This window comes from Ochotona curzoniae, unplaced genomic scaffold, assembly GCF_017591425.1.
Source record: "Ochotona curzoniae isolate NIBS_2020 unplaced genomic scaffold, NIBS_Ocur_1.0 contig_54, whole genome shotgun sequence".
Taxonomy (NCBI): domain Eukaryota; kingdom Metazoa; phylum Chordata; class Mammalia; order Lagomorpha; family Ochotonidae; genus Ochotona; species Ochotona curzoniae.
This window is the reverse complement of record NW_024466464.1, coordinates 3,962,835-3,990,590: the sequence shown is the minus strand read 5'-3', so window position 1 is coordinate 3,990,590 and position 27,756 is coordinate 3,962,835. Positions and strand designations below refer to the sequence as shown.

Genomic DNA, 27,756 nt, shown 5'->3' with positions numbered 1-27,756 from the left:
ACTAGCGCCTGGCCAGCCCTGTCTCCTCACGGATGGGGGGGCAGTGCTGTACACAGCCTCGCTTTCCCGTCTGTAGCCTCTCCCTCCAGGCTCTGGTGTGTTGAGGGCTTTTCTTCCCTCCCCCCAGGTGTCTCACATGGGCACAGGAGCCCAGACACCTGGGCCACCCTCTGCTGCTTTCCCAGGCCATAAGCAAGGAGCTTGACGAGGTTGGAACAGCCTGGACTCAAACCGGTGCCATATGGGACAGGTTAGCCACAATGGAGGCTTAAAATGCTGTGCCACAGCCCCGGTCCATTGGGTGTTTTTCCTGAGAGTTGAGTGTGGTGCCCTCTGGCCAGCTGAGGTACTTGTGCAGCTTTGCCTGCCTGGGCCTGCAGCAGTGTGCAGTGTTAGCTTGTGTGCTGGGGCGCTGCGCTTCTGCTCCTGCTTGGCCCTGTAGGGGCCCCGTCCTCCGTTGTCCTGTTCTACTCTGCCTTTCTCATAGATATCTATGCTTTTGCAGGGAGACCCTTTTTCAGAAGTGTATGGCACTTTGTTGAGCACGGCATGTCCACTGGGAGTCCCTGGCCCTGAGCTTGGGGGATCAGAGGGTCTCTGGGGTGCTCTGTGCTATTTCCAGTCGGTGAGACTTCTGTGGCACTGAATGCCGAGGCAGTCCCTGCAGCCTTGCAGCTGTAGCCTTGGCCTCAGCGCTGCTTGGCAAGGGGCATTCAGGACGGCAGTGTACGTCAGGGCTGGCAGGCAGGGGCACGCCGCCACACAGCGGGGCCTTGGAGGGTCTTGTGCTTCGGTGATTGAGAACGCGTTTGCTTTCTTCCTCGTCTTGCTCTGTCACGGCTGTTTGAGTTCTCAGCCCCTTTGTTTTAGAATTGAGGAACCTGCTGGGTCTGCCTACACTTCAGTGGGCCCACGCATGTAGAAGGTGCTGGGTAATGACAGCTGAGCTGGCTGCTTTATGAGGCAGCCGCTGGCCTACCTTGTTATGCATTTACAGCGTGAGTCCTATCTGACATCGCACTCAGTGGTCAGACTGGAGTTGTGGGTTTTATTTAGTGGGCAGGAACACCTCCATTGCTGCAGGTTGTGGATTCTGGTTTGGGATGTAGGCCACAGACTAAGAGGCGGATGGAGGCCCCAGTGTGTGAGGGATGCCCAGGGCAGGTACACATCCCACAGCACAGCTGCCCTTTGCCAGCTTGATGTTGGTTAAAGGCGGATCAGGCTTATAGAGAGGAGGAAAGGCAGAGATCTCCCATCTGGTGGTTCACTCCCCAGGTGAGCACAACAGCTGGAGCTGAGCTGATCCTTCTGGGTCTCCCACGTGGGTGCAGGGTCCCAAGGCTTTGGGCCATCCTCAACTGCTTTCCCAGGCTACAGGCAGGGAACTGGATGGGAAGTGGGCCAGCTGGGACATGAACTAGTGCCCATGTGGAGTACTGGCGCTTGCAAGGCAAGGATTTAGACAGTAGCCCATCAGACTGGGTCCATATTTTGGTTTTAAAATTTATATAAGATGCATGTTACATGTGGAGTATGAAGAGTCTACTTGCAGTCTACCGCATCTGGAAGGGATTCGGTGCTCCTTCCTGCTTCGCCTGGGAGCTCAGAGCCTTGCCAAGGCTGCAGCGGGTACGGGGCTGGACTTCGCAGGACCCAGGCTGAGGTGCACACCTGTTCTGGTCTACTGAGTCTACAGGGAGGAGGGGGAGAAAGGACCCGAGGACACAGGACCCTTGATTTCCATAGACTCTTTTGAAGCTTTGCTCATTTTCCTTGATTTGAAAGAGACAGCATAAAGAACTTCAGCACTGGCTGTCTTCCCAAGGGCCTGCAGGACCTGGGGCTGAAACTGCATCTGGGGACGCTCCTGTTCCTCGGGGCCTCCCAGGGTGCACCTTGGCAGGACCTGGAGTTGGGAACAGACCCAGGACTCGCACTCAGACACCTGGATGTGGGCTGCAGGACCCTCAGCAGTTTAGCTGCCAGGCCAAGTGCCCACCCTAACACCTAATTTTATTTTAACAAAAAAAGGAGATGTATTTGGAGGTCAACACTGTCTCCACAGGCATTCACCCTACAAGCACTGGCATTCCATGGAGGCATAGGTTGGTGCCGGCTGCCCTGCTTCCCATCCAGCTCCCTGCCAGTAGCCTGGGAAAGCAGTCTAGGATAGCCCATACCTTGGGACCCTGCACCCACTTGGGAAAGCCGGAAGAAGCTCCTGGCACCAGATTCAAATCAGCTCAGCTCCGGCCACTGGGGCCACTTGGGTAGTGAACCAGCAGATGGCAGACTGTTTCCTCTCTCAATCTGCCTTTCAAGTAGAAACAAACATCTTCTTAAAAAAAGGTGTGTGTGCGTATTGGGAGAACCGAGTTAGAGATCAAGAGAAGTGGTGCCTGCTGGATCACTCCCCAGATGGCCCCGCACCTGAAGGTGGGGCCGGGGATGGCCTTTCTCGGCTGCACTTGGTCCTGGACTCTGAGTGTGCTAGCAGTGCACACAGCTCCTGTGAGCTGCACTCGCTCCCCGAGTGTGTTAGCAGTGCCAGGGTGTACTGACCCAGGGAGGGAGGATACCTTTGGAGCAAAGCGTGTGAGATGAGAGGGTCACGGGCGTTAGCGGTGGCGTTCAGCCTGGCATCCACATGCCTGGGAGTGCTTCCTAAACTGGAGTGTGGCCAGCAGGCATTATGACACAGCCACAGTACGACTGCATTCCATAGTGGCAGTGTGAGCTGGCCTGACTCGGAGCTGGAGACGTCCCATAGTGGCAGTGTGAGCCGGCTGGACTCGGAGCTGGAGACGTTCGAGTGTGTTGGCAAGCACGCCATTGGGCCTTGGGTGTCCCAGTCCAGATTTAAGGGTTGAGTTGAGCAGATGGGACAGGTCAGGGCAGTTACACAGGGGTTAAACATTACGTGGGTTAAACAGCCGTAGCTGATTTTGTTTGCAAAGTGGCAGCTTATGCCTGGTGAATGAGCTCTGGCTGACTGGAGCACCAGGGACTCAGGACAGACCGAGAGTGTTGTAGAATGTTATCCCAAACCCAGGGGCTTTGTGGAGTGTGTGGAGCAGTCAAGTTTCCTATGTGATCTGTAGTCAGTCCTTGACTTCAGTAGGTGTTTGGCCTGTTTCCAGGTGATGGGACTCGGGCTTTGTGGTTTGCAACAGAGCCCAGTTTTGTGTCCATAAATACTGTTGCCCAAGGCGCTCTTTATTTTTAGTCTTATCTCGTAGAGTTTGAACAACAGGTTATGATGCATATTACTACTGTGAGGACTTTGTTCCTTTAATTTGGGGTGTGTGCGTGAATATTCTTAACGAATCATTCCAGGTCCACAGACGTCTCGATGATAACCAGAGAAACAAGGCCGGCACTTTGGTGTTGGAGCTGATCTGCGTCCCTGGGGAGGGAGCAGAGGGTGGCTCCTGGGCCGGGTCCTGTTCTGGCCATCAGTCAGCGCCTCCTTGAGGGACTCCTGCACGTAGCACTCCTGGGAAGGGTTCCAGGCCGGCTTCCGCATCCTCGGCAGGTGCCGCTCTGCCTGTTTATGGTCCTGGTGATAAGCGTGCTACTGAGGTCCCTGAAGGCCTGTTCCCTCTCCACCTGCAGCATGAGCTGAGGCGAGACATGGACTTCTCCCGGCTGCACCTCTACAGCCCTCCGCAGTGTGTGCCGGACAACACGGGCTACACCTACGCGCTCAGGTGAGTCGGGGGGCCGCGGCTCTAGGACTCACGAGGAGTTGAGGGGCATTGGGAAAGCTCTGTGCTTCCCCGGGTTTTCCCTGTAATTCGGTGAGTCATCAAGACAGTCTCAGAGCCCTCCCAGGCGTGGGATCGCCTACAGGAGTGTGCTGATCGGTATCCACAGCCTGGAGAGTTCTGTGTCCAGCGGCCTCCTGCGGCAGCGTGCTGGTGGGGCTCCCACAGTTCTGTGTCCAGCGGTCTCCTGCGGCAGCGTGCTGGTGGGGCTCCCACAGTTCTGTGTCCAGCGGTCTCCTGCGGCAGCGTGCTGGTGGGGCTCCCAGTGCCCTCAGCTGCCCAGGACCTGGTTGCGTTCAGCCTGTAAGGTTTGAGTCCTAGTAATTGCTGACCTGCCCTGCTGGCCTGTAGTTGAGCTGCCTGGGACACAGAGCCATGGCCATAGTGAGGTGCCAGGGCCTGCTGCCTCTGCCGGTGACCCAGCATGTGTCAGAGGCTGGTGGTGGTGGCTTCCCGCTGTTCTGCCTCGGGCCTGGTCCAGATCCCACTGTTGTGAGTCACTGAGTAGGCAGTCTGTGTTACGCTTTAAAAGGAACAAGTAAGTCTAAGGGTCTTTTTTAAAACCCAGGAACAGGAGTTAGGTAACTTCTGGGTTGGTATCACTTCATTGGCTGGAGTTTGGTAGCTAGGCCAGAGAGGTGTTGAAGGTTCCTGGGTGTGTGGCTGAGGGGACGGGGCTCTAGCAGGTGTGGTGTGGCTGAGGGGGCGGGGCTCTAGCAGGTGTGGTGTGGCTGAGGGGGCGGGGCTCTAGCAGGTGTGGTGTGGCTGAGGGGGTGGGGCTCTAGCAGGTGTGGTGTGGCTGAGGGGGCGGGGCTCTAGCAGGTGTGGTGTGGCTGAGGGGGCGGGGCTCTAGCAGGTGTGGTGTGGCTGAGGGGGCGGGGCTCTAGCAGGTGTGGTGTGGCTGAGGGGGTGGGGCTCTAGCAGGTGTGGTGTGGCTGAGGGGGCGGGGCTCTAGCAGGTGTGGTGTGGCTGAGGGGGCGGGGCTCTGGCAGGTGTGGTGTGGCTGAGGGGGCGGGGCTCTAGCAGGTGGGGTGGGAATGCAAGCTCAGGAGGATAGGATGAATTCTAAGGGAATATAAGGCGGAGTAATGGCGACAGATTATCTTGGCTCTGCTGGTTAGCAAAGTGCCTCTTCACAGCACCTGTGCTGTCTGGCCTGGACGGTCTTTGAAGTGACGCTGTGTTGCCCTTGCTGTAGAAGCAGTGTGGTTCTCAGGCCCCTGGTTGCTTCAGAAGGCTGGAGCAGTTCTGGCCCCGCAGTCATGTTCTCATCCTCCAGCCTGCCGAGGCTGCCTTAGCAACACTTCCAGCTGGCCCAGGGCAGGCCAGTGAGACCTGGGAGAGGGCAGGGCAGAGGCCCCCGGCTGGGGTTATGCTGGCTGTCTTGGAGTCTGGACTGTTTTAGGGCGGTGGGAGCCAGAGGTATGGCTGTGGAGCTTGGTTCAGAAGATTGTGCTGGACAGAGGGGTGGGGCCTTCCAGGAGGAAGGAGTGAGTGTGCCGCCTTCCCGCCAGGGGCACGGCCTGGAGCGTTGGGTCCTCCAGAAGGACTGAGTCAGCACATGGCCTGGAGCTGTAGCCAGACTGGGCCCTGGAATACTGGAACAGGCCCTGAGGCAGAACCAGGTGTCCCCAGGTGGAGGGCAGATGGCTGGCAGGCAGGGAGGCTGGATCCAGCACAGGTTTGGCTTTGGGACCCCCTACCGAGAGCTGGAGGGGAGGGTGAGCCTGGCCAGCTAGGGCAGTGAGGCAGCGTGGGCCTCGGAGCCTCGTGGTGAGGCTCTGTGCTTCTGCATGGCTGAAGGCTTCATAGGTGAGCAGGAAGAGGAGGGCCCCGAGTGTGTCACTTAGCAGGGCGTGGTGGCCCTCTCTGACCGCGGCCATCTTTTGCTGTAGCAGCTGCTCTCAAGGGCAGTGCCTAGACTGGAATGGCACAAAGATGAGCCAAGAGCAGTACCTGTGTAGGGCTGGCACTGTGCCACAGGTGCCGCCTATGGTGCCCACATCTCATATCAGTGCCCATCTCTGCCCCTGTTGATGACTCCCTGGGAGGGAGGGCTTGGGTCACCCTGTGGCACACTGGCTGCTATGACCCTCTGGGTAGTGACCTGGTCAATGGACATCTCTCACCCCTTCCAGCTCCTGCCTAACGTTCCTGGGGGTCTTCATGGACTTCGTGTCCTGAAGCAGTTCTGAGTGGGGGACAGGGACAGCTGGAGCAGGTGTAGTGGGGCAGGCAGGACAGGGTCACTCGCCTCCTTCCAGATATTGTCCACAGCAGTGGCTTCCCTGCAAGCTGGACGTGGGGATGTGGGGAGCCGGGAGCGCTGCTGCCCTCTGACAGCTGTGTCCTTACAGCTCGAGCTATTCTTCTGATGCTCTGGACTTCGAAACACAGCACCGGTTGGATCCCGTGTTTGATTCCCCTAGGATGTCCCGCCGCAGTTTGCGCCTGGTCAGGACGAGCTACTCCACAGGGGACAGTAAGGCAGGAGATACGCACCCCTCCCAGGATGGAGTACCAAGGTAAGCCCTGCCCAGCTCTGCCTTCCTATGGCGAAACTGATGTAAAACCATGAATTCCAGACTGTGTGCACTCACGCAGGTCCACCTGCAGTGACACAGGTCCAACCACAGTCACACATACAGGTCCACCCACAGTCACACATACAGGTCCACCCACAGTCACACATACAGGTCCACCCACAGTCACACATACAGGTCCACCCACAGTCACACATACAGGTCCACCTGCAGTGACACAGGTCCACCCACAGTCACACATACAGGTCAACCCGCAGTCACACATACAGGTCCACCCACAGTCACAGGCCGACAACCTGCACCGAAGGCTCACATGGTTACCAGTGTGGTGGGTGAGATCTTTCGATGGCTTGGCCATCTGTATCAAGAAGCAGCAAAAATTGAGGTAGTTTTGGGCCCGGCGCGGTGGCGCAAGTGGTTAAGGTTCTCGCCTTGCACGCCCGGGATCCCATATGGGCGCCGGTTCTATCCCAGCAGCCCCGCTTCCCTTCCAGCTCCCTGCTTGTGGCCCGGGAAGGCAGTCGAGGACGGCCCAAAGCTTTGGCACCCTGCACCCGCGTGGGAGACCCGGAAGAGGCTCCTGGCTTCGGATCGGCATAGCATCGGCCGTTGCGCTCACTTGGGGAGTGAATCATCGGACGGAAGATCTTCCTCTCTGTCTCTCCTCTCTGTATATCCGCCTTTCCAATAAAAAAAAAAATAAATAAATCTTTAAAAAAAAATTGAGGTAGTTTAACATTTGAAAATGTTTCTGGGGGTGCTGCAGTGGCAAACCAGGCTAATTCTCTGCCTGCAGTGTTTGTTCAAGTCCTGGCTGCCGATTTCCAATCCAGCTTCATAGTTACAGCGTAAGAAAGAAGCAGAGGATGGCCCAAGTCCTTGGGCCCCTTCACTCACATGGGAGACAAGAGGGGGCTCCTGGCTTCAAATGGGCTCACTCCTGGCTTTTGTGGCCCTGTGGGGAGTGTTCCAGGAAATGGAAGATCTTTGTCCTTTTCTCTGTGTTTTTTTTTTTTTTTTTAAAGATTTATTTTATTTGTATTGGAAAGGCGGATATACAGAGAGGAGAGACAGAGAGGAAGATCTTCCGTCCAATGATTCACTCCCCAAGTGAGCGCAATGGCCGATGCTATGCCGATCCAAGCCAGGAGCCTCTTCTGTGCCTCCCACGCGGGTGCAGGGTCCCAAAGCTTTGGGCTGTCCTCGGCTGCTTTCCTGGGCCACAGGCAGGGAGCTGGAAGGGAAGCGGGGCTGCTGGGATTAGAAGCTGCACCCATATGGGATCTTGGGCGTGCAAGGCGAGGACCTTAACCACTACACCATTGCGCTGGGCCCTTTTTCTCTGTTAATCTGCCTTTCCAACACAAATAGATTTTTGACGAGTAGGATGACATTCCTGGGCTGTCAGGGCTCTTCCTGCCCCGCAGAAGCCCAGGGCCAGCACTGCCTGGTGACCTGGCCCTGCCATGTGTGTCACTGCACCCCTTGCCACTCCCAGATGCTCGAGCAGGGGCTGAGTCTGTTTTTCTACTCCCTAACTTGATGCTCAGTTTGCTCAGTTATAAAATGCTTTTTTTTTTTTTTTTTTTGGTCTTATTTGAAGGGCAGAGTTAAAGAGAAGTCAGGAGAGAGATTCCTTCCATTCCGCTATGGCTGCATTGGCTGGGACTGGGCCTGTTGGAAGGCGTGAACTTCCTCTGGGTCTGTCATGTAGGTGCAGGGTCCCAGGCACATGGGCTGTATTCCACTGCTTTCCCAGGTCATTACCAGGGAGCTGGATCAGAAAAGGGGTAGCCAGGTTTTGAACTGGTGTGGGCCCCGGTGTTACCCCTGCACTCCTGCCCAGGCTTGTTTGGGCTGTTGTGCAGACAGGACCCTAGGTCTCCACTTGCGCCACATGTCTGGCTGCATGGCTTCGCCGGGGGCAGAAGTGAGTTGTGGGCACGTCCATATATGGATGCAAGCCTTTTGTTTTGGTCATTTTTACTTGTGGTCTGTTGTATGTCTTTGCTCAGAATCAGCAGAAGCCTGCGTTATTTTGTGTTTGTGGCTTTAGAAGGAGTCTCTAAATCCCAGCATAAAACTCTTGCATTGGTTCATGGCAGCAGAAATGCACTAGAAAATGGCTGGCCTTAAAATTCTGTGTGTGTTTTCAGAGCTCTGTGCTGGGAATTCTGAGACCTTGCTCCTTCTCTCCTTTGCAGAACACTAAGACAGCGCAGAAGTGCAGGCAAAGCTGCTCCCAGTGTGAGCCCCGTGTCCCGGAGAGCTGCAGGCAGCCAGGGCGGCTCTCGCAGTGTGCAGGCTGCTGCGGCCCTGCAGCCATGCGTGCTGGATGAGTCCTTGATCCGTGAGCAGACAGAGGTGACCCACTTCTGGGGTGAGTGCCTGGGAGGTGTGCAGGGCCCATGCGCCTTGGTGTGGGGAGGAGGGTGGCTACTGCCTGGGTGCTAGGGGCCCTGAGGCTTCTCTACAGGCACTTGAAGGCTGCTTCCTTTCTGCCCTGGCCAGCCGTGGCCAGCTGTGCCCATGTGGAGTATGGATGGTGTAGTGCTGGGACGGGACGCTGCTGCTGCTGGGTGCATGCCTTCTTGGAGGCAGCATGCAGTCCTGCTGTGTGTTCCAGAAGACCCTTTCTATCCTGAGTCACGAGGGAGGGGTGCACTCCCTGCCCCAAGGCCATGGCCATGCCCTGGGCTGTGCACAGGGTCCAGCTGGCTGAGGAGGCAAGCCTCTGGCCGCCCTTGGCAGGCGGAAGGCCCTGGTCACTTTACAGGCTGCTCTGTTGCTCAGCCTGTGAGACTGTTTCCCTGCCCACAGCGGGCAGGCTGTGAGGAGGCAGTCCTCTCTGCATGACCCTCGGGTGTGCCTGCAGCTGGGCACACCGTGGCCCCCTCGGCCTGTACCGCCTCTGTTACCAAGCTTGGCAGCAGAACTGTGGTTTCTCTCGCAGGTCTCGACGATGATGGTGACACTAAAGGTAATTGCCTTGGGCTTTTCTTCCTCACACATTTCACAAGTTCCAGCTGCACGCTGTCGAGTGTGATAAAGATTGGGTCTACTTTCTGACAACGTAGGTGCAGGCAAAGCCGTTGTTCAGGAAAACGGAGCCCTGGCAGTGGAGGCTGCCGAAGCCACTGGGCACAACGGGTACACCTGCAGCAGCTGCCGCCTGCTGTCTGAGCGCAGGGACACCCTGACCGCGCAGCCCACGGCCTACACGCTGGCCTCCAGGGTCTATTCCCGTGACAGGATGCAGAAGCGTAAGTGTGCACTGTCCTCAGCCGAGGGGAAAACAGCCTTGTCCCATTGTCTCCTTTCCACGTCACACTTACATAGTGTTTCTGTGCTGAGCAATGTTTGAAGTTGTATAAACTTGTGTTTAATTAAGGAGCAAAAGAACGTTCTTGTACATAAAACCGTGCAGACACTTGAGAGCTGTGTGGGATCTGGTTACCCTCAGGGTGGCTTGGCAGTGCTGGCAAGGTGCTGGCACTTGCAGAGGGCACTGGTGGCAGCACCCTGCCTGTGGGGGATGCTTGCACATTCCTGGTTACATGGCGGGACTACAGAGGGTGCCAAGGTGCTCAGCAGGGAGCAGTGATGGGAGCACTTCAGATGATCCTCGGATCTAGGGGGCTCTTTGGGGCCCTAGTTTTTCTGGGTCATCAGCTCTTGCAGGGACCCTCCCAGTGGCCTTGAAAGCCTGACTACAGATGTTGGCGCTGAGGGGCTAAGGGAAGGCTGTGCGGGTACTAGCCGAGGCCACAGACCCCTCACCCTTCTGACTGGTCTCGGGGAGCAGCCTGGAGTCTGAGCTGGGCCCTTAATAGCCTGGGGAGTACGGTTGGTGTGCCTGGGGGGTGGAACAGTGGAGAGTGACCCAGGACCAAGAAGCAAGTCCTAGCTTTCTATTTTCAGGTCTTTATTTATTTATTTATTTTAGAGATTTTTTTTTACCTTTATGGGAAAGGCAGATATACAGAGGGGAGGAAAGACAGAAAGGAAGATCTTACGTCCGATCATTCACTCCGCAAGCGGTTGCAACAGCTGGAGCTGAGCCAGTCTTAAGCCAGGAACCAGGAGCTTCTTCTGGATCTCCCATACGGGTATAGGGTGGACCTTCCTTGACTGCTTTCCTAGGCCACAGGCAGGTAACTGGATGGGAAGCAGGGTGGTTGGGATTAGAACTGGCTCCTGTATGGGATCCTGGACGTGTAAGGTGAGGACTTTAGCCACTGGCTACCTTGCTGGGCCTTGCTATGGTACTGTTGTAAGGGGAGAGGAGGGATGAGGGATCAGAATGCCATGGGGCTGTTCTCCATGAGGGGAGAGGAGGGATGAGGGATCAGAACGCCATGGCGGTGTCCTTCCTGAGGGGAGAGGAGGGATGAGGGATCAGAACGCCATGGCGGTGTCCTTCCTGAGGGAAGAGGAGGGATGCAGGATCAGAACGCCATGGCGGTGTCCTTCCTGAGGGAAGAGGAGGGATGCAGGATCAGAATGCCATGGGGGTGTCCTTCCTGAGGGGAGAGGAGGGATGAGGGATCAAGACAGCCACGCAGCGTTTGCTGGTTGCAAGTGAACCAGCAGGTGTAGTGGGTGTGGGCCTTGCACCCTTGATGCTGCAGAGCCGGGTGCCCCCTGCTGGCGCTTAGGTGACCTGCACTGTTAGTGTGGGTCCAACACTTTAAAGATTCATTTTATTTATCTGAATGGCAGAATTAGAGAACAAGAGAGTGAGTGGTCTTGGCATCCTGTTGCACTCCCTCCAATGGCGAGAGTGGCTGGGGCTGGGCCACATTGGAGCCAGGGGTTTCTGGGTCTCCCATGTGGGTACCACTGCTTTTGCCAGGTCATTAGCAGGAAGTAGAGCAGCCTAAACTGGAACAGGCACCCATATGAAATGCTGGCTTTGCAGGTGACAGCTTAATGTGCTGGACCGCAGCAGCAGCACTGAGTCCCTCAGGAGCCCACTGCTGAGGGCGCTCAGGGTGCACCTGCGGTGGTCTGTGCAATTTCTTGCTGCTTGCCATAACAAGCTACCCTGTGTCCCAGGCTCGTGGGGCTCGGCGCCCAGTGTGGTCCATGAGGCCAAGTTGTGTTGGGCTGGTGTAAGCTGTGTGTGAGCAGAAAGAGGCATCCTGCTGTATGGAGAACCAGTCCTCATGGCTGTCACACCGCTGTGTAGAGAACCAGTGCCAGCTCACTCCCCATAGAGTGTGGCTTCCTGTGATGGCAGGCAGGAGGAGGCAGGGGCTGCCGCTGCTGGCCTGCTGTGTGCTGGGGGTTAGAGTGCACGGGCTGTGTGTGGCCAGGTTTGCTGGAGCAGAAAATGGCATGCCCGTCACATGCTGCTTGTCTGTATCTTCTTGTCCAGTCTGTGGTGTACACTGAAGAAGCTGCTGGTGTTGGGCGGCATGGGGAGTGTCCAGGGGGTGCGGGGCCCTGCCAGGTGCCCTGTGCACCTGTGTTTGAGGGACAGGTTACATGGTTACATTTGCGGTTTCAGGATGAACACCGGGGCTTCCTTTGTCCACCCGAGAGCTGGTCTTTGCACGTTTGTCTGCTAGTGCACACAAATCCTTTCTTTTCTTTTAAGATTCATTATTATTTGAAAGGCAGGTTTTACAGAGAAGGCAAGACAGAGAGAAGGTCTTTCCTCTGTTGGTTCTCTTCCCAGTGGCCACAACAGCCAGAGCTAGGCCAGTTCAAAGCCCACGTCAGGCCCGGGGCCTCAGGCACTTGATCTGTCCTCCACTGCTTTCCCCGGTCATAAGCAGAGAGCTGGATCGCAAGTGGAGCAGATGGGATACGAACTGTTGCCCACATGGGATGCTGGTGCCAAGGGGCAGAGGATTAACCTGCTGTAACATGGCGCCAGCTCCAACGCTTTCTTTTTCTTTTTTTTTAAAAGATTTATTTTTATTGCAAAGTCAGATATACAGAGAGGAGGAGAGACAAGAGAGGAAGATCTTCCATCGCTGGTTCACTCCCCAAGTTGGCTATCTTGGGCAGAACTGAGCCAATCTAAAGCCACGGGCCAAGAGCCTCTTCCAGGTCTCCCATGTGGGTGCAGGATCCCAAGGCTTTGGGCCGTCCTGCTCTGCTTTCCCAGGCCACCGGCAGGGAGCCGGATGGGAAGTGGAGCAGCCAGGACATGAACTGCGGTTCATATGGGATCCCAGTGCGTACAAGGTGAGGATTCAGCCATCGTGCCCACCCTCTGGAAGATCTTAATGTGGCTTTTTCTGATTCTTGCCAGCCTGGTGGTGAGAAAGGAAATTACCCATCAGACTGCCGTGAGTTACCACTGCATGGTGGTGGTTCAAGATTTATTAATTTAATTGGAATGCAGAGTAACAGGGAAAGGAAGAGAAAAATCTTTGATCTAATGGCTGGTAATCAAAAGCCAAACCTTTGATCCAGAGGGCTGGGTCAGGCCCGGACAGGGGCCAGGGACGTCACCCAGTCTCCTCCTAGGATGTGTGTGTAGGGCTGGGTCAGGCCCAGACAGGGGCCAGGGACGTCACCCAGGTCTCCCAGGGTGTGTGTAGGGAGGGGAGGTACAGGAGCCAGGGACGTCACCCAGGTCTCCCAGGGTGTGTGTAGGGAGGGGAGGTGCAGGGGCCAGGGACGTCACCAGGTCTCCCAGGGTGTGTGTAGGGAGGGGAGGTGCAGGAGCCAGGGACGTCACCCAGGTTGTGAAGGGTAGGGAGGTGCAGGAGCCAGGGACTTGGATTATCTGCTGTTGCTTTCCCAAGTGCAGCAGCCGGGACTTGAACTGCCTGCGTGTTGGATGCCGGTGCTGAAGGGAGCAGGTTAACCTGCTCCCTGGGCCAGCTGCTGCATTGCCTCTTCATGACATTGTGTTTTGTCGCAGTCTGCACACAGTTTACTCTGCAGTGTTGCCCACACGGGTCCCGGGACCTGGGTTTTGCCCACTGCCTGTCCCAGGCTGACCGGCTCTCTGGCTGGGGCAGGGTGGGAAGCCCAGGGAGACTGACCCTGGCTGCTCCGCTTCAGGCACGGGGACTTTTGGCAGCTGCTGGAAGGGTGCTCGTGGCTGTGTTTAGGTTCACAGAGAATGTGCCCACGGAGTGAGGGTGGGTGCAGCAGTGTCAGGTGGCGGGTGTCCCGAACTTGGTGGGTGCTGTGGGCCATGCTGCGGTTGTGGGTCTCAGGGTTGGCGTGGGGGTCTGGCACCAGCAGTGGCTGAGCTGTGGCGTAGGTGGAAGCTGCACTGGCAGCACCCTGGGCTCTCCGGACCGCCGCTGCTTCTGAGGCGTCCTGGGTGCTTGTTTTGGGGCTGCTTGGGTGCTGCACCTGAGGTGAGCCCCAGGGAGGGTCGCAGGCTCGGGGGAGGAATGACGCGTGCCCACGTGTGTCCCTAGGCGGTGCGTGTCTCTATGCGGACAGGCTCTTGGGGCTGGCCACGTGTGCGATGTCGTCTCTGTCAACACTCTTAGTTCAGCTTTTCCAAGTGGTTTTACTGAAGCTCAATTATGAATCTGACAATTTCAAATTGAAAAGTTACGAATCAAAAGATGGTGAATCAGAAAGCTTTAAGTCAAAAAGCTATGAATCAAAAGGTATTTTAATTTTCTTTCCTCCTTTTTTTCAATGAATACTGCTTCCAAGGTGGCGAAAGCCCTGTGCTTCTCGCTCCTGTCGCCTTGCCGCCTCTCGGGGCTGCCTGCCTGCCCCTGCGTGTCCTGGGAGCTTGGGGAGGGCCGCGTGTTCTCTGCAGCTCCGCTTCCTGAATTTGGCCCCTGCTGCAGCTTCACTGTGAACTGTCAGTTCATTATGCTCAACTTTCCATTTTCCTTGTTAGGCCTCTGTAACTCAAAACTGATTTATTTGAACGATGCCTGGACCCATGTGGTTTGGCAGTGTTTGAAGTGGGCCGTGTCCCGGTGGCTGCATGGCCTGCGGGGACCACGCTAAGCCTCTCTCGTGTGTGTTGCAGCTCATGCCGGTTGCTGTGGGAGCGTGAATGTGACAGAGTGTCTCAGAGTCGATGGCCGCCTCGGGGGCCGTGGCGAGTCTATGTGTAAGTATGGCTTCTCTGAGTGTGTGAAGGGGGTCCCTGTCTGGTGTGTCGAGCACTGAGACCGAGAATCAGCGCCCCCCGCTCTGACCCCTGTGTGCCATTGGCCTTGGTGTTTGAACTGAGATGTTGTGCACTGTTATGTATTAATCTGTGACTTCACTGCTTGTCACCACACCCGCAGGCGATGACTGTAAGAGGAAGCGGCACCTTGAGACACACACAGCCACCCACTCGCAGTCCTCCAGGCCACACAGGCTGGCAGGGACCATGGGGCACCTCGGTGCCCGTGCAGGTTGTCGCCGTCGCTCCCTCCCCCGTGTCGTTCCTTGTTGGGCATGTGTTCGCAGTAATCCGCTGAGAGCAGGCGGGGTGCGGGCTGTCGTTTCAAACACCGAGCTTGTGTCTTAGCGCGTCCTTGCCAGCTTGCGTAGTGACTGAGTGTGTGGACACGTGCAGAGGGCAGCAGAGGCCAGTGGCCCTGCCCGCGTGCACAGCATGAGGCCCTGTCTCACCACGTTACCCTGCTTAACCCCTGTAACTTTCTGGTAAAAGGGACCCCTTTTTTGGCAGCTGTTCTTTAAAAGCTCAGCTATTTTAAGTGTTAATAACATAAATGAATGATTTTTTTAAAATCCTCTTGGTCTATGTATGCCGTTGCCTTACAACCTCATTAAGATTATTTAGTGGTTCTGGGGCCAATGTACAAATGTTACAGTGACTGGAAGAAATGTGTCCAGATTTGTGTATGGAGCCATTTCCGCTGAGCGATGTGTGACGTTGCTGCTGAGCTCACTGTGTTGTGTCGTCCAGTGGGGTGGGCGCACTGTTGGAGCCCTGTCGACCAGAGAGCATCCCTTGTTAGAGCAGTTCTCTTCTGGAGCTGGCGTGTGGACACTGCTGTCCATGCCTCTCCGGCTGCCCTCGAATGCTGACTTGTCCAGTGTACGTTCTGGTAGCTATCACCCCCCCACCCCGTGGGCTTTAGGCCGGCCTCACACTGGAGCAGCTGCCCACGCAGGGAGGTGAGCCCAGCAGGCTTTCCTGAGGCGTGAAGGAGTCGCTCTGTGAGAAGCGCTGGTGGAGGCATGGGGTGGGGAGGTGTCTCGTGTCTCACGTCTGAGGCCAGCACATCTCCTATGCTGCAGGTCACTTCCTGGTGCAGACACTGCGGAGGGTCTGGGCTGCCGGGTGCCACGTGTCCAGGACGCTGTGGTCCATTCTTTGGCTGGCTGCGGCGACTCCAGGTGGTTATTTCAGATTCCTCCGTTTGCTTCTTTCCAGAGCTTTGTGCCGTGTAGTCCTGCAGTACGTGATGTCTCGAACTGCATGAAAATGAAACCCATGTCCCTTTTCTGTGGTGGTGGGTCCTTTTCCTGCCAGCCGACTGTGGTTGGGGTGCGTGTGCGTGCTGCTTCTGTGTAACTGAGAGTGGGGGTTCATCTCCTGCACCTCGACCCTGTATATACATGGTCTGTGTGTGTGTACACACCAATCCCGCCATTGTGTACTCCTCATCCTAACACGCTTACAGAGTGCCTGCTGTGACTGTGTGAGTGTGTGAGAGTGTGCACACGTGCCAATTCTCATCCTAACACGCTTACAGAGTGCCTGCTGTGACTGTGTGTGTGTGAGTGTGTGAGTGTGCACACGTGCCAATTCTCCTCATCCTAACACGCTTACAGAGTGCCTGCTGTGACTGTGTGTGAGTGTGTGAGTGTGCACACGTGCCAATTCTCCTCATCCTAACATGCTTACAGAGTGCCTGCTGTGACTGTGTGTGTGTGAGAGTGTGCACACGTGCCAATTCTCCTCATCCTAACACGCTTACAGAGTGCCTGCTGTGACTGTGTGTGTGTGAGTGTGTGAGTGTGCACACGTGCCAATTCTCCTCATCCTAACACGCTTACAGAGTGCCTGCTGTGACTGTGTGTGAGTGTGTGAGTGTGCACACGTGCCAATTCTCATCCTAACACGCTTACAGAGTGCCTGCTGTGACTGTGTGTGAGTGTGTGAGTGTGAGCACATTTCCTCTTTGCAGGGAGAGCAGCATCTGGAATGTTCTGGTGGCTGGGGATTGGATGGTATCAGTTTGTGACTCTGGTCTCATGGCTGAATGTGTTTCTTCTAACAAGGTAAGAACCCTGATCCCCTGTCCCGGGGTGTTGGACCAGGCGCTTGTCTGGCTTATTGTTTTGTTTGTTTTAGAGTTTGTTTATTGAAGAGTTATAAGGAGAGAGGGAGGGAAGAAGAGATAGAGGGGTGTTGCCTCTGTTGGGTCCCTGCCTTAGGCTGCAGACAAGCCAGGAGCCTGGATTCCATCTGGGTCTCCCGGCCGTGAGCAGGGAGCCAGCCTGACTAGGACACGCTGCAGGCTGCAGTTTAACCCACTGAGCCACAGTGCAGCCTGTGCGTGTTGCTTTACATGATCTCATCTTGACCTAGTCCTGTGTAATGCCGTGCGTTGTGAAGCACTTTGATGTTCCCAGTCTTTTTTTGTTTTAAGGTTTATTTTAATTTTTGTTGGAAGTCAGATATACAAACAGAAGGACAGACAGAGAGAAAGATTTTCTGTCCAATGATTCCCTCCCCAAGTGGCCACAGAAGCTGGTGCTGTACCAATCTGAAGCCAGGAGTCAGAAGCCTCCTCCGGGTCTCCCATGTGGGTGCAGGATCCCAAGGCTTTGGGCCGTGCTGAACTGCTTTCCCAGGCCACATGCAGGGAGCTAGATGGGAAGCGGGGCCACTGGGATTAAACCGGCGCCCTTTTGGGGTTCTGGCATGTGTGAGGCGAGGACTTTAGCCGCTAGGCCACAGTGCCTGTCCCTGCTGTTCCCGAGGTGGATAAGAAGGTGCTAAAAAGCAGGTACTAGTGGGCCCGGTGCGGTGGCGCAGTGGTTAAGGTCCTCGCCTTGCACGCCTGGGATCCCATATGGGCGCCGGTTCTAATCCTGGCAGCCCCACTTCCCATCCAGCTCCCTGCCTGTGGCCCGGGAAGGCAGTCGAGGACGGCCCAAAGCCTTGGGACCCTGCACCCACGTGGGAGACCCGGAAGAGGCTCCTGGCTTCGGATCGGCATAGTATCGGCCGTTGCGCTCACTTGGGGAGTGAATCATCGGACGGAAGATCTTCCTCTCTGTCTCTCCTCTCTGTATATCCGCCTTTCCAATAAAAATAAAATAAATCTTTTAAAAAAAATAGATTAAAAAAAAAAAAAAAGCAGGTACTAGTAAGAGAAGCAGAAGTGTGCTGGTGCTGTGCAGAATAGGCTGAGCCTCAGACTGCACTTCCAGCCTCTGCTTACGGCCTGGGAGAAGCCTGTGTCCACGTGGGGAACGGACACAGCTCCAGCCATTATGGGCACATGCAGAATGAACTGGCAGGCGGATCTCTCTGTAACTCTGACTTTCAAATGAATAAATCGTGTAAACAGAGAAAGAGTGGATGTACACAGAAGGGGTGGTGTGCAGGAGCGCAGGATGGGCGCTCGCAGCCCCCGGCTGGCCAGAGCCCCCGGCTGGCCAGAGCCCCCGGCTGGCCAGAGCGCCTGGCTGACCAGAGCCCGGATTGTCAGCCCCTGGCTGGCCAGAGCGCCCGGCTGACCAGAGCCCAGGTTGTCAGCCCCCGGCTGGCCAGAGCGCCTGGCTGACCAGAGCCCGGATTGTCAGCCCCTGGCTGGCCAGAGCGCCCGGCTGACCAGAGCCCGGATTGTCAGCCCCCGGCTGGCCAGAGCGCCTGGCTGACCAGAGCCCGGATTGTCAGCCCCCGGCTGGCCAGAGCGCCCGGCTGGCCAGAGCCCGGATTGTCAGCCGGTGGCTGGCTAACGCCACCTGGGAGGATTTCTTTTTTGGGGGTCACTTTTTTTTTTATTAAGTTAACAAAAATATTTGAAAGGCGAAGTTGCAGATGGATCCTCTGTTAGTTTGCTCTCCAGCTGACCATGCTGTCCAGAGCTGAGGGCCAGGAGCCTCCGTCTGTTAGCTTACTCCCCGGATGACCGTGATGCCCGGAGCTGAGGGCCAGGAGCCTCCGTTTGGTCTCCCACACGGCTCAGGGCCAGACATGGGGCTGTCTCCTGCTGTCTTTGCAGGTGCAGTACAGGGAGATGGATGGTAGTGGAGCACACCTGTGTGCATATGGGATGCTAGCGCAGAGGTGACAGCTAACCCCTGTGCCAAAAGCCCCCCTGGACTGTCCACACGAGTGGGCTGACCATCTCAGCCTCACTCCTGCCCCCAGGTTGAACAGTAACAGGAAGCTAGTGTGAGAGCCTGGCACGCCAGACAGGAAGTAGGTATTACCCAGTGACTCACTCACTGGTCCCCATGCGTCTCTGCCACAGGCCTACTGTAGGTGCAAGCAGCTGTGGCTCTGATGGGTGTTGGGGTCACCAGGAGGAGTCGGGGTGAGCCCTGCTGCCCGCCTTCCCAGTTACAGGCTCCCCCCACATCCCCAGGTGCCTCCGACATCTCTGCAGGTTTCTCATCCTGCTCCTTCCACTGCTGCTCTTGCTTGGTGAGTAAGGCTCAGCCCAGTCGCCTCGGCCCCTGGGTGTGCGTTGAGGGGTGCCATGTGCAGTGGTCTCTCTCCTCCCAGGAGCCGGAGTCACCTGGTGGGGTCAGGGTGGTTTCCTCTCTCCCCTGCCTGCGTTCAACTGGCCAGACCTGCACAGATCGCCGAAGGCTGAGCACCCTGGGGACGGGCTGGGACCTGGCGCTGCTCCCCTCAACCCTCCTGTCCAGGTGAGGTCTGTGTGTTCCCCACCCACCACTCAAGACCCAAGGGAGCGGGTTCCAGGGCTCTCAATGTCTCTGCTTGCTAACCCAGAACAGATCAGAAGCTGTCATTCTGCAAGGTGCAAGCTGCCTTAGCAGTAGCCAAGGGCAGTTTGTATCCAAAAAAATATGTTGATGTGTCTACAGAGGAAAATTAAAGCCACCCCAGCCACATCGGGTCAGGGTACTCGCTGAGAGTTAAGCTGTGGACCCGGCAGTTGGCATCTTGCTGCTATACCATGTGGTGGTTTATCTTCAATAGATTTTTGTCCCTTAAGATTTGGTTTTATTTGGAAGGCAGATTTACAGAGAGAGGAGAGACAGAGATCTTCCATCTGCTGATTCATTCCCCAAATGACCACGTCAGCCAGGAGTGGGCTGGTCTGAAGCCAGGACCCTAGAGCCGGGAGCTTCTTCTGGGTCTCCCATGTGGGTGCAGGGTCCTAGGCCATAAGTAGGGAGCTGGATTGGAAGTGAAGCAGTTGGAATTCGAACCAGCACCCTTAGGGAATGCTGGCACCGCCCCAGGCTTTGGTTTCTGTTTTGTTTTAATTGACAGACATAGAGCAGTTTCCATTGGCTGGTTAATTTCATAAATGAGCAACAGTTCCGCCTAGGCTGGACTCAAGCCTTGGTCTCCCAGATTGGGGTCAGGTTGGGTGCGCGTCGGCAGGAAGCCAGGCACCCCGATAGCGCAGTGCCTCACCAAGCCCCTCTGGTGGACTCTGCCTGTGTCTTCCTGTTGCAGGCAGGGGACACAGCGTTTCCGTGGCGCTGGAGGAGCAGCATGGACCAGCAGGTGACGGCTCTGACTGGCCGGTGCCACACGCATGACAAGCAGCTCCAGGAACTCACCCTTGAGCTGCACAAACTGCATGCACGGCTGGACCAGGTGGACGAGGGCCGAGCAGGGCTGTCCTCGTGGGTCAAGGATCTCATCGGGCAGCAGCTGCAGGAGGTGGACGCTGCCAGGCTGCCGGGCACTAAGGTGCGGTCCGAGGTTCTCTGAGCCTCTCATTGCTGTGTCCTGCAGCTCTTGTCAGCCGGTCTGGCAGAGTGTTTCCAGAGAGAGGGTGCCAGCTATGGTGCCAGCATCCTTGTTGCTCCACTTTTATCCAACTCTGCTGATGTGCCTGGACAGACAGCTGGAGGTGTTCCGAGTACTTCGGCCCCTGCTGCCCGTCTGGGAGACCCGAGTGGAATTCTGGCCCCTGGCTTCAGCCTAGGCCAGCTCAAGGATCTCGTCTCTCCCTCCGTCTGTCTCTGTCATGCTTCCTCACGCACACACTGCTGCCACTGCAGGCCTGTCACCTGGTGGTGAAGATGCCGTGTGCCTGGAGGGCAGGGCCCGGCTCCTCGAGTCCTGATTTCAGGTCCCTGAGAGCCGAGATGCCGTCAGTCTCAGGGCTCCATGATGGTGTGGATGACCGTGTCTCACAAAGACAGGCGAGAGCTGCCGTGTTGTGTTCTGTGGCTGGATGCTCTGCAGTCTGCACTTGTGCAGTGGGGCTCTAGGACTGGTGTGGCTCATGGCAGCAGGCATGCTGATCTGGATGCAGGCTGAGCAGACCCTGGGCACTGGCCGGGAAAGATGGCTGTGCAGTGGGTTTTTCGGGTGCACCAGCCATAGTGCCAGGCTTGATGGCCACACATACCTGGTGGCCGCCATGTGGGACGGTGCTGTGAGCAGCCATGGCGCCTCTGCTGCCCTGGCAGAGTTCATGGCTCAGTGTAGTGCTGCTCTGGCCTGCCTGTTCTCAGTTGTCTTGTTATTTACATGTGTAATTATTCATTGTTGAGGCAGAGAGCACAGGCTCACACACTCCCATCCACTGGTCGATTTCCCTAAGTGCCCAGGGGCCAGCGACTCAGTCCAGCCATCCCAACCCCAAGTACTAGGTAGCACCCAACATGTGGCTGCCTGTCTCCCTTCTTGTGGGGTCTGAGTTGTTTGGTGTGGGGTCCTCCAGCAGGTCCAGCACTGCCCCGGGTGCTGTAGTTGTGTGTGTGTGTGTGTATGTGCAGCTGTGTAATCAGCAGTGGTCCCTTTGGGCTCGCCAGGAAGCATGTCCAGTAGTTGGACGTGATTCTCCCTGGAAACTGAAGAAGTGGGTGGAGACAAACCCCTGTCAGCCACCCATGTGGAGGCTGTCCCCACATAAGCTCTCTGGATCATGGGAGGGGCTATGGCCTTGGGAACTGCCCTAACTGCGCGCTTGTCATGGGCTCGGGCTGAGGCAGGGAGGCCTCCGTGGCTCCATCCGTGGTGGGGGCAATCGAGCTGCCTTGCCCGCAGCACTCCTGGATGGAGCTGCTCTGAGCACAGGGTGGTCAGGGGGACTGTGCAGCCGGAAGCTGCTCTGAGCACAGGGTGGTCAGGGGGACTGTGCAGCCGGAAGCTGCCCGAGCACAGGGTGGTCAGGGGGACTGTGCAGCCGGAAGCTGCTCTGAGCACAGGGTGGTCAGGGGGACTGTGCAGCCGGAAGCTGCCCGAGCACAGGGTGGTCAGGGGGACTGTGCAGCCGGAAGCTGCTCTGAGCACAGGGTGATCAGGGGGACTGTGCAGCCGGAAGCTGCCCGAGCACAGGGTGGTCAGGGGGACTGTGCAGCCGGAAGCTGCCCGAGCACAGGGTGGTCAGGGGGACTGTGCAGCCGGAAGCTGCCTGAGCATAGGGTTGGGGTTCACAATGCCTCCTCCAGGGCTGCTGGGTCCCTGCCATAGAGATGAGCAGAGTCCCCGGGTGCCTGCAGCAGCTTAGCACAGGCCTCACAGGCACGCAGACGCCACCCCTGCCTCCCACAGGCTGCTGGCCTCAAGCCCAAGGCCCTCAGATGTGACATCATGGCCCTCCCTGTGCCCGACATCAGTTCGTGCGGCAGGTCAGGCTCTGCTGTGCTTTGACCATCTCCCTGTGCTTGCTTCCCAAGGCCGACTTTATGACTTTGCATCGTGAACATGAAGTGCGCCTCTCTGCCTTGGAAGGGATCCTTGGGGAACTGGCAGAGCGAGCCAAGGTAAGGACGGGTCCTGTCAGACCAGGCCTTTTTCTCAGACAGTTGGACCTTGTTGCTGTTAACACGAATACCTGACTGCCCCCATTTGTCCTGGGGGTCTCCTGGTCCAGTCCGGTCACAGTAGGCATGCCAAGGCCACCCAGCTGCATGGGGTCGCGGATCCCTTCAGAGGGAGAGCAGATGGCCTGGAGCTGTTACGTGCACATTCCCCTGAGCAGGTGTTAGGGCAAGCACCTGAGCTGCAGAGAAGGGGATGTGGGAAAACCAGGGATGGAGCTGGCTCCATGGTGGCTTGACTGCTGAGCAGGAAGGGAAAGGGGGCACGGGCAGCTCTGTCTTCCTGACTGTGGGGAGGGGCTGGTACCCACCTAGTTCCTTCTGCATGCGCTTGGGGTGGTGCCTGTCAGTGCAGATGTCTCTGCCTCCTCAGGCTGGCCCTCTCACGTCCAGTGCAGCCTGTCAGTGCGATGTGTCTGTCCTGGGCTGGCCTTCTGAAAGATAAAACCAGTGCCCTGCTCCAGGCCATAGGCCGACGTGCGTGGAGGCACAGGAGAAGGCTGGGCACAGAAAGGTGGAGGCCAGTCGGGGCTGTCATCATGTGTGGTCAGGTCAACTCTCTTGTCTCCACATTCCCTCAGGCCTTCCAGAAGGAGCTGCAGGAGGCAAAGCTCGCAGCAGCAAGGTAGGGCGGCTTCGGATGGCAAGCAGTGTCGACACACACCCCTGCTCTCACCTGGGTGCTCACTTGGGGATCTGGCCTTGTGGGGGACCACTCCGGGAGGACCCTGGCAGGCGGGGGCTCCCAAGCTACTGATCACGCCTCCTTACCATGAGGTGCCTGTGGCCAATGCTGCCCAGTCCCCGAGCTGACCGCAGCCCGCTCTGGGCCGGGGCCTCCCTGCTCAGCGGCTCTCAAAGCACTGACTGAGCTGCCCTCACAGGGCACTCTGCCGCCTTGCTCGTGCTGCTGGCCAGAAGTAGACCCTGGGCTGGGGCCCCTCCGGTTGTCTCCTGAGCTGTCTGTTGCCCGGGTCCCTAGAGGGCAGTGCTGCCTTTGCCCTGGTGCCTCTGCAACTCCATCTCAAACCCTAACCCTGACCCTTCCCTTGCTGTGCCGGCCTCTGCAACCCTGTGCTTTCCCACCTCTGCAGGCCCCACGTGCCCACTGCATCCCTGTGAACAGCCTGTGAGTCTGCACGCTGCTGTGCATGCAGAGCCTCTGGCTCGGCTGGCAGCCTGCAGAGCAGCCCTGCCAGAGCCACAGGCAGGACTTGAGTCTGGCGTGCGCAGGCTCCTTCTTAGGGTGATGGTTGTGTAGGGCCTGCATGTGGCGTGACAAAGGTGCCGATAGTCCTGGAAGGACGAGAAGGCAGGTCCCCGCCCCAGCTGTGTTGAACACAGCGCCCAGGCAGCCCTAAAGGCTTCCCCAGGAGTGTGAGACAGGCCGTGTGCAGTCGGTGCCTGTGCTACACGTTCGTTCAGACAACGGAGCCTCATGAGTGGGCTCGTCTCTGATGATGGTAGCTGAAGATTGTCTCATCTTGGAGCCTGACCGTGAGGGAAATGGGTGCAGCTCAGCATCTCACCGCGTTGTACGGCCGTAGTGAGCCACCATGGGTGTCCCTGTGGACTCAGCCAGGCTTTTGCCTTGTCCCTCACTCCCATGTGCATGCAGCGGGAGTGAGGAGCAGCAGCACCTGCTGGCTAGCGTGAAGCACCTGGAGCTGGAGCTGAGCAGCTTGAGAGCACGTATGTCAGACTGGCCAGATTCACAGAGCGGCTGTCTGGAGGGAGACGCCCTGCAGGAGAAGGTAGGTGAACCCAGGCCCTACCTGTTTGTGCCGTGAAGTCACAGCAGACATTCCACAGGGCTGCATGTGCAGAGGCTGTGGTACCTCGGCAGGGCCCATCATTGCCACCAGAACAGACGCGGCTAGACCCAGCAGCTTGCCCACCACAGGCCCTGCCTCAGCTGCTTCCATCCTTGACGGGGTGGGGGAAGATACAGAACTGCCCACTGGTAAAGAAAGACTGCTATTGGAGTGGCCACAGGCTGGAGGTGACAGGAAAGTAGGGCTCAGGCTCCTGGTGGCTCCGTGGCCTGTACAGCGTCAGCCCAGAGCCATTCCCAGCCCCAACTGCACTGCCGGCTGGGCTGTGACCCTGGGGAAAGCCGTGGGTCATGAGCAGTTACAGACAGCCTGCGCAAGAGCCAAGTGTGGGATTGTGGTTTGGGCATTGTCGTGGGGTGCTGACTACGGAGGGAGTTCCTCAGGATGGCGAGAGCTGGCTCAGATATGCAGACTGCGTGGAAAAGCACGTGGCACACGTGTGACCGAAGATCTGCGAGGCCGGCCCTGTGGTAGGTCAGGTCAGGCCGTGCTAGAGACCATCCCAGTTGAAGTCTCCGCTGCTCCACTTCCTGTGCAGATCCCAGTTAGTGCAGGTGCCGAGTGTGGGAGTCCCTGCACCCATGTGGGGGACCCAGGCTGAAATCAGGAGCCTGGACCAGCCCTGGCTGGCATGGCAGTTGAGAGAATGAACCAACAGGTAGGCATTCTCTCTGCCTCCCTCTCCCTGTCTGTCTCTAGTCCTTGACCTTCCACCCTGGCTTTGGCGCTAGCTGTGGCTCTTCCTCTAAAATAAATAAGACACAGTTGCAGAGAAAGGTTTCTGACTTGCTGTTCCATCCCTCAAGTGGCCATATTGCCGTGTCTGGGCTAGGCCAAAACTGGGAGCCAGGAACTCCGTCCGGGTTTCCCACAGGGTGGCAGGGACCCACCTCCCTGGGTATATTAGCAGGAGCTGGCACAGAACTGGCACTTGAGGGTGGGCTGTAAGTGTTGCAGGCAGTGGCTTGGCCAAGTGTCATGCAGCCCCCTGAAGCAGCTGCTTGCTACCAGCCAAGTCTCTAGGATAAAGGGCTCTTCTCTCTACCTAACGAGTGGGGTGCAGGGCTGGCCAGGGAGACAGACTGTGCTGCCCATGTCGTGGGCTCCCCTTCCTGCCCTCGTCTGCATGCCCAGCGCTGGGCTCTTGGCTGAAGAGGACAAAGTGTGTGCTTGCCAGGGGAGAGTGTGCTGGGCAGGGGTGAGCTGACGTGTCTTTCCCTGACGGCGCAGGTACAGGCCCAGGTCAGAGAAAGTGTCAGGCTGCTGTTTGCTGAAGAGCAGCAGGACGAGGCGCTAGAGCAGCTGCTGCAGAGCTTGGCTGCGCGGTTTGTGAGCAAGGAGGACTTGCAGGCGGCACTGCAGGTGCTGGAGCTGCGCATACTCACCAACGTCACTCAGCACATGGCCGTGACCAAGCAGGCACCGACCTCCGAGGCCGTGCTGGCCGCCGTGGCTGAGGCGGGGCTCACTGGCATCACAGAGGCGGTGAGTGAGGGAGGTGCATGCAGGGGCCACAGCGGGGGCAGTGCCTGGCCCTGGGAGCAGGCCAAGAGCTGAGCTGGAACCTGCTGAGATGACCCAGGGGAGGGTCGGGTGTGCAGGAGGGCCTGTGGAGAGGGTCGGGTGTGCGGGAGGGCCTGTGGAGAGGGTCATGTCTGCGGGAGGGCCTGTGGAGATGGTCATGTCTGCGGGAGGGCCTGTGGAAGGTCATGTCTGCGGGAGGGCCTGTGGAGATGGTCATGTCTGCGGGAGGGCCTGTGGAAGGTCATGTCTGCGGGAGGGCCTGTGGAGATGGTCATGTCTGCGGGAGGGCCTGTGGAAGGTCATGTCTGCGGGAGGGCCTGTGGAGATGGTCATGTCTGCGGGAGGGCCTGTGGAAGGTCATGTCTGCGGGAGGGCCTGTGGAGATGGTCATGTCTGCGGGAGGGCCTGTGGAAGGTCATGTCTGCGGGAGGGCCTGTGGAGATGGTCATGTCTGCGGGAGGGCCTGTGGAGATGGTCATGTCTGCGGGAGGGCCTGTGGAAGGTCATGTCTGCGGGAGGGCCTGTGGAGATGGTCATGTCTGCGGGAGGGCCTGTGGAAGGTCATGTCTGCGGGAGGGCCTGTGGAGAGGGTCGGGTGTGCGGGAGGGCCTGTGGAAGGTCATGTCTGCGGGAGGGCCTGTGGAGATGGTCGGGTGTGCGGGAGGGCCTGTGGAAGGTCATGTCTGCGGGAGGGTCTGTGGAGATGGTCGGGTGTGCAGGAGGGCCTGTGGAAGGTCATGTCTGCGGGAGGGCCTGTGGAGAGGGTCGGGTGTGCGGGAGGGCCTGTGGAAGGTCATGTCTGCGGGAGGGCCTGTGGAAGGTCATGTCTGCGGGAGGGCCTGTGGAAGGTCATGTCTGCGGGAGGGCCTGTGGAAGGTCATGTCTGCGGGAGGGCCTGTGGAAGGTCATGTCTGCGGGAGGGCCTGTGGAAGGTCATGTCTGCGGGAGGGCCTGTGGAGATGGTCATGTCTGCGGGAGGGCCTGTGGAGAGGGTCGGGTGTGCGGGAGGGCCTGTGGAAGGTCATGTCTGCGGGAGGGCCTGTGGAGATGGTCATGTCTGCGGGAGGGCCTGTGGAAGGTCATGTCTGCGGGAGGGCCTGTGGAGATGGTCATGTCTGCGGGAAGGCCTGTGGAGAGGGTCGGGTGTGCAGAAGGGCCTTCCAACAGATGACCCAAGGGAGGATGGACTGTTTGTGTCTTTGAGCTGATGTCATGGTCATGACCGATACCTTTGGGATGGCAGAGCGTGTGGTTGTGCTGGGCCTGTCTGCAGACACCTTGACCTCCAACGTGTCCCTTCTGCTGCTGGCTGTGGCATTCACTCTGGGTGGGGTGTACGTGCCCAGCTGGTGCCTGTGGCTGTCTGGCATGGGGGCTGCAGTGTCATAGCGCCACACTGTGCTGACATACCGGGCTCCTGGTCCTCCTTCCTTCTGTCTGTACAGCGAGCTCAGGCCATCGTGAACAACGCTCTGAAGTTGTATTCCCAGGACAAGACTGGACTGGTGGACTTCGCTCTGGAATCCGGGGGTGAGTGTGTCCCTCAGGGGCCTTTTCCTGGGGAGGCTAGCGGTGCTCACAGCTCACGTCCAGGGCCTGGCCTGCAGTGCAGTGGCTCCCAGCCAGTCACTGAGTGCCTGTGGTGGGCAGGCTGCAGGGCAGGCCCCATGGAGGGGAATGCATGCTACTTTGGTTCCTTGAAGAAGTGAACTTAAGAGTTGTCGTCTGTCGGGTCTGAGGAGGTCCATGCCATGGTGTGTAGCTGTGCGTGCACATGAGTGTGTCAGGTGGGACCTGTGGCCAGCAGTGGTGTGGATTCAGCTTATCTTGGTGATTGAAGACACATGAGGTACCACTGGTCCAGGCCCATCCTGACAGAGCTGGAGGGGAAGGCAGGGACTGTTCTGAGAGCGGTAAGCATGCTGCTGATGCACTGTGAACCACAGCGTATTACACAGCAGCTGTGTGCCTCAGAGGCATCCGAGGGCACCTGTGCTGCACAGCCTGGGCCGGGTCAGGGGAGTCAGCTTGTCACTGTGAGAATAAGGGTGAGCTCCTCTCAGGGCCGGACGCCAGGTGTGGCTGCCTGGGAGACTGCTCTGTGTGCATGTGCACAGGGGCTCTCGTTGCTGTGGCCTCGTGCGTGGGGAGCCTGCCCTGACCCTGGCTGTGCCCTGTTCGATGCTT

The 27,756-nt window shown here is 57.7% G+C and overlaps 1 protein-coding gene across 1 annotated transcript in view; it reads left to right on the top strand.

Annotated features, from left to right (window-relative positions):
- The first annotated feature begins 220 nt into the window (after nt 1-220).
- Nucleotides 221-27,756, top strand: part of SUN1 (Sad1 and UNC84 domain containing 1) — a 34,882-nt gene continuing 7,346 nt past the window's right edge. Inside the window, exons 1-19 of the mRNA XM_040990071.1 lie at nt 221-250; nt 3,619-3,713; nt 6,128-6,295; nt 8,518-8,693; nt 9,267-9,293; nt 9,391-9,576; nt 13,708-13,905; nt 14,283-14,366; nt 14,548-14,658; nt 15,512-15,610; nt 16,405-16,498; nt 18,820-18,878; nt 18,960-19,105; nt 19,887-20,096; nt 22,067-22,153; nt 22,792-22,835; nt 23,835-23,964; nt 25,276-25,530; nt 27,015-27,099. Coding sequence (XP_040846005.1) covers nt 242-250; nt 3,619-3,713; nt 6,128-6,295; nt 8,518-8,693; nt 9,267-9,293; nt 9,391-9,576; nt 13,708-13,905; nt 14,283-14,366; nt 14,548-14,658; nt 15,512-15,610; nt 16,405-16,498; nt 18,820-18,878; nt 18,960-19,105; nt 19,887-20,096; nt 22,067-22,153; nt 22,792-22,835; nt 23,835-23,964; nt 25,276-25,530; nt 27,015-27,099 — 2,263 coding nt within the window. The 5' untranslated portion in view covers nt 221-241. The remainder of the gene's footprint in view (nt 251-3,618; nt 3,714-6,127; nt 6,296-8,517; nt 8,694-9,266; nt 9,294-9,390; nt 9,577-13,707; nt 13,906-14,282; nt 14,367-14,547; nt 14,659-15,511; nt 15,611-16,404; nt 16,499-18,819; nt 18,879-18,959; nt 19,106-19,886; nt 20,097-22,066; nt 22,154-22,791; nt 22,836-23,834; nt 23,965-25,275; nt 25,531-27,014; nt 27,100-27,756) is intronic.